General features: G+C 38.1%; 1 protein-coding gene across 1 annotated transcript in view; it reads right to left on the bottom strand.

Moving 5' to 3' along the window:
* KCNAB1 (potassium voltage-gated channel subfamily A regulatory beta subunit 1) overlaps positions 1-15,942 on the bottom strand; it is a 149,210-nt gene that overhangs the window by 60,336 nt on the left and 72,932 nt on the right. The window contains exon 2 of the mRNA XM_026665460.2: positions 14,963-15,006. Coding sequence (XP_026521245.1) covers positions 14,963-15,006 — 44 coding nt within the window. The remainder of the gene's footprint in view (positions 1-14,962; positions 15,007-15,942) is intronic.

The following is a 15,942-nucleotide window of genomic DNA, read 5'->3' as shown; positions in this document are numbered from 1 at the left end:
TGTGGATGTTTCCACACCAGTAGCATGGATAGCTCCAGGATCAAAGCCAGATTTGATAAGCCTCATCTGTGTTTGGGAGCTGAGTTAATTTATTTCTAATTCTTCTTTGGTTTCTTATAAACAGCAGTAAATTTGGCAGTTTCTCTGATGTGCTCCAATTTGGCCTCCACTGTAAATGGTTCTTTTCCTCCTGAGGAGAACTCTTGTCACAATCTGGCTTATGAACTCAAACAAACTATTATTCTTCCCTTTTCCCCAATTCCCCAATTCATTCATGCAACTTTTCTTTCTTTGTATATTTTGGAACAGATTTTTTCTCCTTTCCCAATCCACCTGCTTTGGCATCCAATCCCTGCTCACAGGACATGCTGACATGCCATCAATGCATCTTCATAACTTGCAAGAAGTTTGTAATGCAACAGCAGAAAGGTGGCCATGAAGCTTTTGGACATTTCAGTTTTACATTTTTTTGCAGATGATCTTCCCTTAAGCCAACTGTTTTCTAAGCAAACTACAAGAAAAGTGAACAGAAATAAAAATACTGAAAACATGTATCGCTATGTTTGTGCTAAAAAAACCCATATTTCTTGTGTGTTATTCTAAAGTCAGTAATAATTCAGGAACTAGAATCTGATTATATGTGACATTCTTTGTATCTTTACCATTAGATTCAAATTTGTATCATATTTCTCTTCATTCTACAATAGATAAATAAGGAATATACCGTATTTATCGGCGTATAACACGCACAGGCGTATAACACGCATCTTCATTTTAAGAGGGAAATTTCAGGAAAAAAATTAAATTTCTAAATAAAAACTTTGAAGCAAAATAAGGGTAGCTCAGAACTTTTTTTTATTAATATTATTACCACTTATAAGGTAAATCAGTGGTCCCCAACCTTTTTGTACCAGGGACCGGTTTCAAGCAGAAAATTTTTGCAAGGACCGGGGGGAGAAGAGAAGGAGGCTTCGCTCTCTCGCTGCTCCACCATCCAAGGAAGAAACTGCTTCAAAGAAGCGGGGGCTTTTCCTGTCGCCGCAGCTATTCCGGCGCCGTTTCACCCCCACTCCCACCGCGCGCGCTTCAATCCACAGTGTCCCATTCTGCCTGCCTGCCTGCCTGCCTTAGTTTCTGGTTGTTTGGGAGCAGCTTCGGCTGAGAATAATAACTATTCGCCTCTTTTACTCAGCCAAGCTGTTCCGATTCAACCATTAACGAAGGCAGGCAGGCAGGCAGAACGGAGCACTGTGGGCGGGCGGCGGGCGGACGGGGTGGGGTGGGGAGAAACGGCGCTTCAGGGAAGCTGCGGCGAAGAAGCCCCCCGCTTCTTTGAAGCAGTTTCTTCCTGTGCTGGTGGAGGAGCGAGAGAGCGACTGAAAGCTGACCCAGAGAGAAGGACAGGCTTCGGTTGCTTCCTCCCTCCCCTTCTTTCATTTGTGTCCTTGATCCCGATCCCAGCAGCATTCACCGAAGGCTTCTTAACATTATATAGGCGTATAACACGCATACATCATTTGCCCCCTATTTTCAGGGGGAAAAAAGTGCGTGTTATACGCCGATAAATCTGGTAATCTATTTGCAACAAATTCCATGGAAAAATGGAATTCTACAAAAGCAAGCCATTTCCACAAAAGTGTTCATTTTTAAAATTAATAAACAAGTAAAATGTCTATCTTTCTCAAAGTGAAAAGCTACCACAAGAAAACCAAGCCACGTCATCAGAATGAACTAAAAATATCCACGTGCTTAAAGTACAGATCAATTTTTATATTGAATTTTTATACTTATAAACCAAGCATACGAATACAGCAAAATATCTAATACATTTACCATATAATTATAGCTTTGCTTAACATGGTTCTAAAGAACACATGTTTATGGTTTTTACAATTCAGGTTTGTGTAACCTTGAAGATGGCAACACATACACACATTACTTGTTCATTTCCACAGGTAAATTCTTCTGAATTGTCTTAGAGGTGCTTTTTCAAAAGGCAATTGGACCTTCTTTGTTTTTCCTTGATGAAGTTTCACCTGTCATCCATTCTTCAGTACTGATGCTTCTTAGATGAGAAGCAAAACATCTTTAAGGGGAAATCAAAAAGTCCAGTCACTTTTTGAAAAAGCATCTTTGGGACAACCATGACCTGGATGACTGAGAATCTCCATAGACTTCTGAATTGTATTATTGCAAGAGGGGCTGACCAATTCTTCGATTATTTCTTTCACAATAATTTCACCTGTTCTAAGCAAATATATATATATATATTTATATTCAGTATCTGCCATTGAGAGCAAAAAAAACCAAAACCCTTCCCTTGTTTAATATACAGCCATAACAAATTATTAGACCTTGCTGATCAGTAAAAACTGAAATAGACTTTGTTTCTGTTCTCACTGGCAAGCTTTACAGATTGTGCTATGGAAAGCAGAGTGCTGAAGTGTGAAAAATTGAATTAAAACATCACCCTTTGCACATTGTTACCTAGTTACCATGTCACTTTGATTCAGTCACAGTTACAAGGCAATCTCAAAGATGCCAAATTCAGTGTATTCATGCTCTAATATATAAGTGTGTTAGGGCTTGAACTGAGGGAATCATGAGAAAAAATTTATAAGGAATTATCTCTTGAGAGAACTGTAATGAGTAACCTAATATCATTTTCCTGGCCCAGAAGACTCTCAAAATTCCGCATTATCTTGGGTCGTGAACGCTCCTGTTCGCAAACAAATCGGGTGGTGAACAAAAAATCCACCCGATTTTTGAATCGGGTCACAATTCAAAATTTGGGTGGCGAACAAAATTGGCGCATAAGGATTCCCTTTCCGCGCCGATTTCTCCTTCAGTGGCATTTTTATTTTGACCGAGCGCAGTGCTTCCAGACACAACCAAATCAGGTTGCGACCAGAACCGATTACCCTCACGACCTGAGGCTCCACTGTAGTTCTCGGCTTACAACCGCAATTGAGCCCAAAATTTTTGTTGCTAAGTGAGACAGTTGATAAGTGAATTTTGTTGCATGTTATGACCTTTCTTGTTATTAAGTGAATAACTGCAGCACTTAAGTTAAAACACTGTTGTTAAGTGGCTTCCTCATTGACTTTGCTTGTCAGAAGGTCACATGAGGTGATCACATAACTCTGGGACACTGTCATAAATATGAACCAATTGCCAAGCCTCTGAATTTCAATCATGCAACCATGGAGATGCTGCAACAGTCACAAGTGTGAAAAACGGTCATAAGTCATATTTTTCCATGCCATTTCCACTTTAAACAGTCACTAAAAGAATGTTGTAAGTCCAGGACTACCTGTAGCCCATTGGTCCCAAAATGTATTTCTATACCAATTTTATAAAATATATGAATAGACCAATACATGATCAGGACAGGATTATGGAGATAATTCATGGAGTTGAATAAAAATAGTGTGATAAATAAATCAACATCTCCTTCTTCTGTGGTTCAGTGGTCAACTTATTTTCCAAAGCACCAGAGGGCAGGACAAGAAACAATGGATGGAAACTAATCAAGGAGGGAAACAACCTGGAATTAAGCAGAAACTTCCCAACACGGAGGACAATTAACCAGTGGAACAGCTTTGCCCTCAGAAGTTGTGGGTGCTTCATCCCTGGAGGTTTTTAAGAAGAGACTGGAGAGCCACCTGTCTGAAATGGTATAGGATTTCCTGCTTGAGGAGTGGGTTGGGCTAGAATACCTCCAAGGTCCCTCCAAGGTCCAACTCTATTCTGATTAATTGTTTTTTGTGGAATAGTATAATATTATGTATCAACTAAAATTCTGAAAGATTTCTATCATGTCTGAAAACTTTTAATTTGAAGTGTTGTTTCAAAGCTTAACCACAAGGGGACAAAGTAATTATGATTCTGCTGTGTTTCCCACAAGATTTGTTTTTTCATTTGAAATGAACATATGAATTTTTAACATTTATTTCTTCCAGTGACTGTGGCACCTCCAGATATATTGGGACTGTGTTTGAGAGAAATTTCAGACTATGGTCATACTGGTTACCTGAGGTTGGCTGAAGAGAAGAACGCCAAAGATGGACAAATGGAAATGTTTGTCCGGTATTGGATATTCTCAGCTATAGTTAATTCTGACCCATATTCACATTCATTTATGGATATGTAAATTTCTATGGATTATTGTGCACAAAGTCATTTGTGGAAACATTGCATTCAATTTATGCTAATATACACTTTTTTTTTGCAAATCCATTTCCCTAATAGTTTTCCAAAACATTCTTATGCATATTTTGATGTGTAAAATTTATTGCAGAATGTAAAAAGTACAAAACCTGAAGCTAATTACATTCTAATAGACATACAAATTCAGCAAACAAAAAGGCATGGCACATTAGGGTGAATTAAAGAAATTCTGTGCTATTCTCCAGAAGAAAATGAAAAAACTGGAGAGGTGTAGAGTGATTGACAGAGCAAATGTAAAAAAATTACAACACAGGAATGAAGTAATGCTAATAATGGCAGTTAAAATATGCACAATGCATATTTTTCCAGCTCTAAAATATGCTTTCACAAATTCTTTAATTCTCTATGAAAGCTCTTACAATTCTTCCCTAAAGACAACTTTTTTCAATCATTTTCTTTTTTTTTTTAAAACAAGTTTTATTAATTTTTAAAACACACAAATTGTCATTATTCATTACATGTTTAAACCTTTTTTCATTGTCAATTTAACAAGTCAGATAAATTATAATTCTGTTTTAAACCATTTCCATACAACATACCAAAACCTCTTATTCAATTTCTCTTTACTTCTCTTTACTCTTATTCAATATCCTTATTATTATTTCATCTGTTTCTTTCTGACTTAGTTACCATTATTCTCAATCTATATTTCTACAATTTTTAACTAATTCTCCCCCAAAAGACATATACACACAACACACAAAACATAAAAAAAATCTTTTTGGAAAGTAACTTGGACCCAGGTGTCTCTCTTCATGGACTTCAATTATATTCATGCTCATCTTACATATCATTACTTATTTTATTTACCATTCTAAGCCTTCTATATTAACTTCCCCACATATTTCACACTTCTTACTTCTATCTTAATTAATCATCTTAATTTGAATCATTATATTTATATCTTTTGTCCATTTTTATCATCCCTTTGTCTCATTCCTTATAAAAAAAAAAGAAAATAAGTTTCTCCTGAAATCATTAATCAGAGTATGATGCCTTTCTATCTCCCCCTAAGTTAATCAAATTAATCTTTAAAATAATATCTAATACCCAATCCGATTTTGCTTGGTACATTCTATCTAACTAATACATCCAACATAATTAAGTACATAATTAGACAATAAATCCAAATATTAAAAAAAGATACTATAATAAAAATTTTATAATAACATCAATACCATAGTCTTATTAAACTCTTTAATTAAAACAATATTCTAAACCTCCCCTATTATTAGGTTTTAAAGCCAATCATTTTTAAACATTTTAACATTTTAATCTCTTATCAACTCTTAAATCATTACAATACTACCATCTCATCTTATGTACCTTGCAAAATCTTTTTTTTTTTAAAAATTATACTTTATCCATTATCCAAAAAAATTTCTTTTTTTCATTTAATTTCAAAACATTGTAGCTTTTCTCCACCTTTTCCCTTTCTTTCTTCTCCCAACAAACCTTTCTACCCCCCTTCTTCTAGCCTCTGCCTTGCCAGCTTCCCTTCTCTGTCGTATTCCTTTTCCCTTTTGTTTACTATCATCATATTGGTTTTGCACCTTATTTTTCCCTTTCTTAAATGTTTTTTTAGATCTTAAGTCCTTAAGTCCTTTAATTTTCTTCTTTTCTCTTCTTTTCTTTTCTTTCTCTCTTCCTTCTTTCTGGATCAAGTTCTGAGATTCATTAAAAATGGCTCCTTTCTTTCTTTCTTGTTCCTCTGCTGTCTTCATCTGTTGTAATGTTTGTTGATAATTAATAAGCACCATTTCTAAGAAAAGGAAAGCTTCTTCCACACCATCTTTACCATTTTTTTTGCTTGTTCATATTCTTTTCTTAGTTCCTCAACAGAAAGAGCCATTATAAATCTTTTCTTTTCTTTTCCCCTTCTTTCTTCTTACAACAACCAGAATATTCAAAAGAAAATAAAAAAAATAAAACAGTCCCAAAGTTATCAGTCAGTCCAAACCAAGGCAGAGTTCTCACTTTCTCCTTCTGGGGTAATATCAATCCAAGATAAAGAAAGTCCAAATCTGTTTAAAATCTTATTGCAATATATTCTAGTCTTCAAATCCTTAAGGCGTCTGCTCCAACAAAGTCTTAGCATACAAATGTTTTCTTTTTAATCCTCTCTCTTCCCACTCATCGCTTAAAACCAATTTTCACCTAAAAGAAATAGGTTTCTTAATATCCAGTTATTTATTCCGTAGGAAAAGAGGGAAAGCTATCCTTTCAGCACCTTCAAACAGCCGCTTTTTTCCTCTTCTGGCAGGTATTATTCAGAAAGTCATACTTTTCAGGAATTTTATTAGATATGTCTTAGAGTCCTAGGAGCCAAGAAAAACTTTCTCCTCTCAATCACTTTCTCCACTTCCTCCTGCGCATTCTTACCCGGCTGCCAGCTTCTTTGTGGCGGCCATTACAGACCGCCGCTGCACGTCCTGGGAAAGGGAGTTCTGCCGGCCAGGGAGGAGTCTGCAGCACCCCAAACCCTTCTCCGGATCCCCCTACCTTCAGCTGCCCCTGCAGGGCAGCCTAGCTCCGTACCCAGCTGGGTCGGAGCCCCAAAACGGCTAGCGGCAGGATCGCGCAGCTTCGCAAATCCTGCCGCTCGCGAAGCCGACAAACCGGAAGTCAACTTTTTTCAATCATTTTCATTATGTTTATTTCTATAATAACATATTAGCAAAGGAAAGAGATAAATCTTAAACCAATTCAAAAGCAATTTAAGAAAAATGGTTATGAACAAGACTTTAAAGTATTTGTGTCCATAAGTTAGAACATGAAAATCCAGAGCATAAAAATTATTGCTTCAACTAACTATTATAAAAGGGACTCTCAAGACAAAATCAATCAATAATGCAGTATTTTTGAAGCAATATCAAAGGTGATTCTGAAACAATATTACAGCCACAATGAATAACTTGCTTCAAAGTCATTATCACTGTATACAAATGGATACCTGGGAGATTTAATTTAACTTACTTGATTTTAGCATCACCAACTTCAAATGACTCAGGCAGTTTTTGGGGTCTATCTTTATGATAGGCTGGCCTTAATTTGTAATGGCATAAATGAAACTTAATATTTATAGCCTGGGAGTAGTAAACTAAAGATATACTGTATAATACAATAAAATCCTGGGAAGACAGCAACCTCAGGGACACATAGCTTAATGAGTTGTACATTGTAATTAAAATTATGTTTTGGGTCGTTATGTGCATTGTTTTTAATGTCAGCCATGCAGAATGTTCTCTCCTCAGATTTCAGCAGATGTATGTATGATGCAAATGTTTATTATAAAATATAACATATCACACACAGAAATGGGCTGCTGGGGTTCGCAGGGGTTCGGGAGAGCCCCTAGCTAAGATTCTGTGCAGTTCAGAGAACCCCCAAATCCCACTCCTGGCTGGCCCCTCCCACCCCACCCCTCCCCTCCCAGGAGTCCCCACGTGGCCTGTTTTGGATGCAGGTAAGTGCAGGGTATGTGTGGAGGCTCGGGGAGGGCAAAAAACAGGCCTCCTGGAAGTTCAGGAAGGCTGGAAATGGGCCTATTTCTGGCTTCCAGAGAGCCTCTGGAGCCCAGGGAGGCCATTTTCGCCCTCCTGAAGGCTCAAGGAAAGCCTCTGGAGCCCAGGGAAGGCAAAAAGCACCCTCCACCTGCCGTGGTGCAGGAGACTGACTAGGTCATGCCCACCATGGCCACACCGACCCAGCAACTGGGCAGAGAACCTTTTGCTAAATTTTTTGAAGCCCACCTGATTACACACACACACACACACACACACACACACACACATTGTTTAATAATTGTAACCTGCTAGTAAAATGTCACCAAAATTGTAGGATTAGGTCACCTCACAAGGTATAATATTCAATTGTTTTGGAATTGTAAGCCACCCACAGTCATTGCTTGAGATGGGTGGCTATAGAAATTGAATAGATAAATAAACAGGTCTCCCTTCTAGACTCTTCTATTTTCTGAGACTAAGAAATCCTGCCCCGTGAGATCTCCAAAAATGGTACAATGCAGACTGGAAAGGAATAGACAAGATGAAATTTGAATTGGATCCCATCCAGTTCCGTTGATCCAGAGGAATCTTGAAGCAATTAAGATGGATGGGTGGATGGATGGATGGATAATTGAAATGTTGGTTGATGGCAGAACTTGGTATATGGGAATTATTCCATCACTGAATTGCTATTTCCCACTAGGACTGCACTGTAATATGTCTTTAAGAAATCTTCTTCCTTACAGATTTGTTAATCTGGATCACAATGACTACATATAAATAATTTTCTAACAAAATATACATTTTAAAATACATGTATTCCTGAAATACTCATGTTATAGGCCTAAAATAAAAACCATGCATTTTTTGTAAATTGCAAAATCCAAATAAATGAGGAATAAATGTAAATGTATAAATGTATTCAAGGATTCAGGGATCAGATTAGGTTATTCTGACACATTCAATTCTCAAACATCCTTACTGTTATAAATCTAATTGAAGGATTTCAGCAGTGTCCCAAAGGTGCTTTTTTCAAGAGGCAACTGGATTTTCTTTGTTCTTCCTTGAACATGTTTAGCTTCTTATTCAAGAAGCTTCTTTAGTTTTGACTGAATAGTGGAGAATGGAAGGATTTATATTCCTTTCAGTCATTTGGTCATTAGTACTCTCTCTGAGAGTCATTGAGACACTTGTGGCCTCCAAGTGGCCTCAACGACTCTTAGAAAGAGTGCAAGGAATATGAATTCTTCCGTTCTCCATCAGAAGAGCTGAACTGAACTGAAGAAGCACCTTGGATGAAAAGCAAAACATCTTCAAGGAAAACAAAAAAAGTCCAGTTGCCTCTTGAAAAAAAGCACTTTTGGGATAACCATGACCTGGCTGACTGAGAATCTCCATAGACTTCAGCAGAAACCATAACACTGATTCAAAATGTTGGGTATGATGGCAGTACTATTAAAAAAAAAGACTGCACTTCATTCCCTCCCCATGTTCTGCATATTCTTATAGTCTAACTTCCCAAAGGGCATGACTCAGAATCTGGGGGTGGGCAACAATGTTCTGAACTAGTTTGGAATCATTAATGGATTAAGCATTGCTTCCTTAGAGCAGCACATGTAGCAAGCAGTCCCCAAATATCAAATGTTTTGAAGCTTGCTGTTAAATATGTTGTTAACGAAACATTTTAGACTTTGATACCACTATAAACATTCAATACTTCCAATTGATTATCAGCTGAAAGGAATGAAAAAGCCAATTAAATTTCTCACTCAGAGCTGTCAGAGGAAGATCATATGTACATTTCTCCTTGGCGAGCCATTTTTGCAGTATTTCCAAAGGGATTCTTGGCATTCAAGACCATTCAGGCAAGAATTTATAATAACTTTGTGGCAAGTGGCCATTCATTTTATTTCCAAAGTTCGGATTATACAAACTAAATGCCTATTTTAGGCTATGTGAATGAAAACAAAACATTAAAAGATCAAGTAACATTACCTATCCAGGTGAAATTTTTGTTAAGGCAGAAAAAATTACAAATAATGATTTCCTATATCAGGGGTGTCAAACTCACGGCACCACATTGTCGTCACGTGATGTATCGTGACTTTTTCCCCTTTTGCTAAAACAGGGGAGGGCGTGGCTAGCCCACGATGCATCCGCCCTGCATGCTGCAAGCTTGAAACCCCTGTCCTATATAATGAACCACTGCCGATATCATGGTAATAGCTCAGTATCTCAAACATACTGAAAAAGACAACAAACTGCAAATAAATAAATTTACTAAGCTTTAATGATTATGCATAGAAGACCAAGATTCCCAATAAAACATCTCCAAAATCTTCAGCTAATAATTCTAGATTTTCAGAACTGACATACATCAGCTTAAGTCCTATTTTAAATATTTCCAGCAAAGACAAAACAATTAAGATTTGTCATCCAAATCCTTGTAAAACAGCTTTTACCTAACTAAATTTCTCCTCACATATTACACTTCAACTCTTAATGAAAGTCAATCAGTTTTAAGCAATATTGCGTTGGACAACTTCTGCCTTCATTTAATAACTAAGTAATAAAGAGAAAAGTTTCATTATACTGGTTGCACACACTATTTCTTCATGAGTATTCAGAATTAAACAACAGGAATTATGCTTAACACCAACGGGAATTATTCTTAACACCAAGATGGATATTGTTTTTAAAACCAGACTGCCCCATGCATTAGGAGACTTATATGTGTATATATTAATCAATATTTCAGTTTTAGAGCTTTTGGAAATAAACTGTACTCTAAGGAACATCTTTAGGAAGTCACATTAACATGCAGGATTTTTTCCTTAAGCAAAATTCAGGTAAAATGGGCCAAGTTTAGGTGGTAAGTACCTGAAGTTTCTATGTTAGGAATTAAGAATTTCTTCTGTAATTTATAAGTCAGCAATAAGAATATATGTTCAAAGTAAGAATAGTGACTACCACTTATTCTAAGTTGATTTAACAGCTAGAAAGTCATTTACAAATAATTTATGAACAAACAAGTTCCAATAATAATTCAATGGACTGACTCACTCTGGTTGAAACTATGTGATAAATTTCCTCAACATAAATCTGATTTCAGGCTCTATAAAGCTTTGGGAACTGTCAGATTTGATTATTACATTTTGCTGTCATCTATGGATTCCACAGCACTGAAGTGCTTATGTCTCATAGCAACACAGTAAGATGCGCAAACTGTGCCAGATTCCTCATCACCAAAGAAGGTTTGAATAAACAGTTCCACATTTTAGAAGTAAGAGTTTCAAAGTGGTCTTTAATTCAAATGCAGTAAGTAAACATTACATATATATTTCTGATTAGAACTTGCATAGATCTTTATCTTGGAAGCTACTGTGTGCAAAAGATGAAAAATGATAAAAACGCTCTCAAATGAAGCTCAAACTACTAGTGATAACATAGACACATTTATGTAGTTTTCTCAGTAATTCTAAGAGACAAACAATTATGAAATCATCAGAAGTCAAGCTTGAGTTGAAAGAGAAATTACTTCAACTTCCATGACATAATTCATCCCAGGGCAGGTTACAGTAAAAATGAATATATAACAATAAAGTATGTTCAACTGAATATAAATGCGAAAGATTATACTGTGTTTCTCCAACAATACGCCCCCCCCAATAGGAAGACCCATGTTTTCTAGGCATAAAATGAAATTAAGCCCCTCCCCCCAAATTTAGGCCTATTTTAAAACATGCGAAATGTGGGGGAAGGTGGGGGAGGAACTTGCCATTAGGAGCACCCCGCAGGCAGCCATGCCTCGCCACCAGCCACTCCTAATGGCCGATCATGGCGGAGCACGGAGGGCTCCCTACCCCCGTCAAGCACCTTTGCTGCAGACCCAGGTATGATGCTGGTTGCAGGCTGGGTCAGTGGGCGGGTAGCAGCAGCATGGATGTCGGCCTCAGCAGGGCACTTTAAATCGCGAGAACTTCAGCGCCCGCCACTGCTGCTTCCTCCGCTGCTGTTGCTTTCCCTTCCCATTCCTCCACCGGCAGCATTTCAGCTGCTTCAGGGGCGGGGGAGCTGCCTCTGTAGCTTCCACGGTTCCCGCCAGCACTGGGGCTTCTCTCACCAGCGCCATCTCCAACAACAGTCGCAGTGCCAGCGGGAACCGTGGAAGCATTTCAGCTGCTTCTTGGGCAGGGAAGCCACCTCTGTAGCTTCCACAATTCCCACCGGCGCTGGCAAGAGAACAGCGGCAGCGCTGGCGGGAACCATGGAAGCTGCCATTAGGAGCGGCTGGTTGCGAGGCGTGGCTGCCCACGGGACACTCTAGGCAAGGGTGCATGGTGGGGGAAGAAATTAATTCACCCCCGAAAAGACGGCCTAGTCGTTTTTGGGGGGCTCAAAAGAAAATAAGTCCCAGCCTTATTTTCTGAGAAACACATTATTAGCTGACAAAAGAGGGGATAGGCAAAGAAAACATCTGAATTTGCTCTGCTTCAACTCTTGTTTCTCACACTGGATCATCAATTCCTAACTATGAAGAATGAATGCATGCATGCATGCATCCATTCATTCATTCATTCACATATCTATAGAGCTGCTCATCTCAAAATTGTGACTCCAGGATTCCAATCAATTTTACTATGTTATATCCATGCTTTCACACAAGGTAACTGGGTTGGCCACATTTGTGCTAGGTGCTTTCTGAGTTGGTTATTTCCTTGCAGATATTCATTACCCAACTAAGTAACTTCATCACTGATAGTGAGTGTGGGGCTTGTCCTGTCAGTTTTGGTGGGGGTATGATTTTGGGGTGTGTGGTTTTCTTCTTGGTAGTTTTTTTGAGGGGGTATGATTTTCTGCTTGACTATTTGTCTGATATTAATCCCTGTTTATCTTGGTGCAGGCTGTTAAAAATGATGTATTCTGATCTTGTTTCCTGCTTAGTTTCTTATTGTCTTTTTTGAATGATGTGTAAATGTAGTTTATGACTGTCTGTTGATGGCTGATTTATCTGAATCTTTCCAAGAATCTCCTAGGATTTTTGGCCTAGGATGCTCATGGTTTCCCAGTTAAAGGTATGGTTGAATCTGTCCACGTGTTATGAGATTGAACCAGGGGTGGGATTCAAATTTCTTAACAACCAGTTCTGTGGGTGTGGCCTAATTTTTGGGTGTGGCTTGGTGGTCATGTGACTGGGTGGGCATGGCTTGCTGACTGGGCATGGCTTGGTGGTCATGTGACTGGGCGAGTGTGGCTTGTATGTAAATATTATAAATATTTATGTAAATATTGATTTTTTTTATATAAAAAGAGCAACTTTTACCCAAAAGCAGGCAAAGCAGGCAGGCAGATTGAGTTGCTCACAGAATCACAGATTCATTCAGAGATCTATGTTTCTGCCATCGACTAGCTTAGTCTGTCACATAAAATTTGCTTGCAAGCAAACTTAACAAACAAAACAACATTAACTCACAACACACCACGTATGTAAATATTGAATTTTTTATTAAAAAAAGAGTAACCTTTACCCAAAAACAGGCAAAGCAGGCAGGCAGATTGAATTGCTCACAGAATCACAGATTCACTTAGAAATCTATCTATCTGCAATCGGCTACCTGAGTCTGCACTGAAAAGCTTCAGTCCTAAGGAAGCTTCAGCTCTGCTTTTAGATTAGCTAGAAAGCAAGAAATCCAAGGATTTCCTGCTTTCTAGCTAATCTAAATCTCCTGGCAGAGCAGAACAGCTGATGGTCGGAGAAAAAAAAAAGGAAAAATAGCAACTCACCAAACCAGGTAAGTTGGATGGCTTGCATGCCAGGTAAGGAGTGAGTGGGCGGGGAGGGGTGGGGCCAGCCAGTGGAGCGATTTGCCGATTCTCCAAACTGAGGACAATCATAACACGGGTGTGTGCAGTGTTTGCAAGAAATCATCAGCTGTGCCGCCTGGACAGCTGACAAGTTCTGCGCGCGGTTGCGCAGGGTTTGAAAATCCTTTTGATTCCTGCTTTTTCAACCCTGTGCTGCGCAAAGCAGCTGAGGAGGGAAAAGCAGGGAATAAAGGACAGCCTAGGGCCCAGGCAGGCGGGTGGGCCAAACACCGAACCTGTTTGGTGTCAGCTGCTCTTTGAAGCTACAGGTTCTATAGAATCGGGCCGAACTGGTAGCATCCCACCCCTGGATTGAAGAGTTAAAATAAAACTTTTAGAATGTCTAGTTAAGTATAGACAAGCCACACTGGAAATTGTGGTCCCAACCTATTTTGAAGGTATTGCATCAGGAAAGACTGGAATAGGCCTTGAATGTTCTCTTAATCTGTCTTCCTCTCCAAATCATTTATGACTTGTTTTCTTACAAGTAAGTTTTGAATCTATAGGTAATATGATTACTTTTCAAATTATTCTTATTTTCATTTGTGACAAAGTACATCTATTTAGAATTTCTTAATATTATGATAATTAGGGGGCAAATCATATATTCAATGCATTATAATACTGCATGGCAAGTAGAAATAACCAGTTGAATCTGGAAATAAATGAAGATGATGGTTCAAAAAACAAACAAACAAGGATATATACCTCTTGGGAACATCTCCCTTTAAGAGGCAATTTCTGTCTATAGAACAGTTTTGTAGAAGTATGAATCTGACTACATGTCAGATGAATCATTCTGCATGCACCCAAATCAAATTAAATATATGTGTCTGACTTTTTGTTATCTATTCAGGCACTCCTTGAAACACATTTACCCATTCAATTTATTTTGCCTTTTTACTTGAAGAGCATTCATGTGATGAATTAGTGCCTACCTTTCCCAAAATCAATGTACAGTAGGTGGCTCAGGAATAATGAAAATTATAGTCCAACCTATGGAGAAACCAGCAGGCTGTTTCTAAGCAATAAATGGTCAGACTGCCTAGCTTCCAACATAGGAAAATGGGTGAAATCTTTTCATTGGAGACTATAAAAGTATAATAAATAGTTAAAAACTGATCTTCCTACTGTGACACCAAGAAACACAAACACAGTGAACATGTCTATAGTATAATACTGTCACAAGTCTGTTCTGATTGTCTAACAGGGAAATGCAACATGACTATGATTTTGTACACAAATAATTGTCACAGTATTTTATTTAGTTACTTATCTGGCATTAACATCAACGTTATGCAAATTAAATCAGTATCTCCAACAAATAGACACACAGACACTCTGAAACATAACATACTCACCCAGTCCCAAACAAGAAACTCTTAATCCAGATTTCCCAAGGTTTCTAGAATTAAAATAAGAATATAATTAGCATCAAACAGCAAATCAATCCAGCAAAAACCTGTTATCTCAACTTGTTACCTACCATATTTCAATTATATGCAAATGATAGTCTGTGCTAATCATGTGTATCCAAATATAGAGCCCTTTGCCTTACCTATTCTGAAAAGTTTCCCAATGCACACATCCAGATGCACAAGCAACAGCAGATGAGGAGGACGGGGTTGGAGGGCAACACAATATATAGACTTATACCTCATTCTCTGAAAAGGTGGCTCACATTCATTCTGGCAAGGAACTATCTTTCATATATTATTTACTTATGAAATATATTTGTTGCCTATTAACAGTTTTCTCTGAGCAACTTATAAGCAAATGAAAATACAATCAATACTTCACGTGAAGCTAAAGTATGGATTGTATTGGAGTCATGGTATGTTTGTTTGGAGCCATGGTGGTACAGTGGTTAGAATGCAGTATTGCAGGCTAACTCACTGCTCGCTGCCATGAGTTCGATTCCTTCAATCCTGACAAGTTCAAGGTTGACTCACCTTTGCATCCTTTCCAAGGCTCGTAAAATGAGGACCCAGATTGTTGGGAGCAATATGCTGACTTTGTAAATCACTTAGAGAGGGCTGTAAAGCACTGTGAAGTGGTATATAAGTCTAAGTGATATTGCTACTATTTAAACTGTATTAACAAATTGTATGAACCCTGTTAATGCAGTTTGTAAATTATGATTAATGGTTTACTATCTACATGAATTGTGTATTAATGGCAAGCTTAGTCAGCCTATATGACAGTTGAGGGGAACTGAAGCACCTGCCAGCAATTTGGATGGAAAGTAGGTAGGTTTTGGACAGTGGTGGGATTCAAATTTTTTTACTACCAGTTCTGTGGCTTGGTGGGCGTGGCAGGGGAAGGATACTGTAAAATCTCC

This window comes from Notechis scutatus, chromosome 4 (assembly GCF_049901735.1).
Source record: "Notechis scutatus isolate UNSWTSFEM ecotype Mainland chromosome 4, rNotScu1.2, whole genome shotgun sequence".
Lineage (NCBI taxonomy): Eukaryota > Metazoa > Chordata > Lepidosauria > Squamata > Elapidae > Notechis > Notechis scutatus.
The sequence above is the reverse complement of the archived record's forward strand: the minus strand, read 5'-3'. Positions and strand labels throughout refer to the sequence as shown.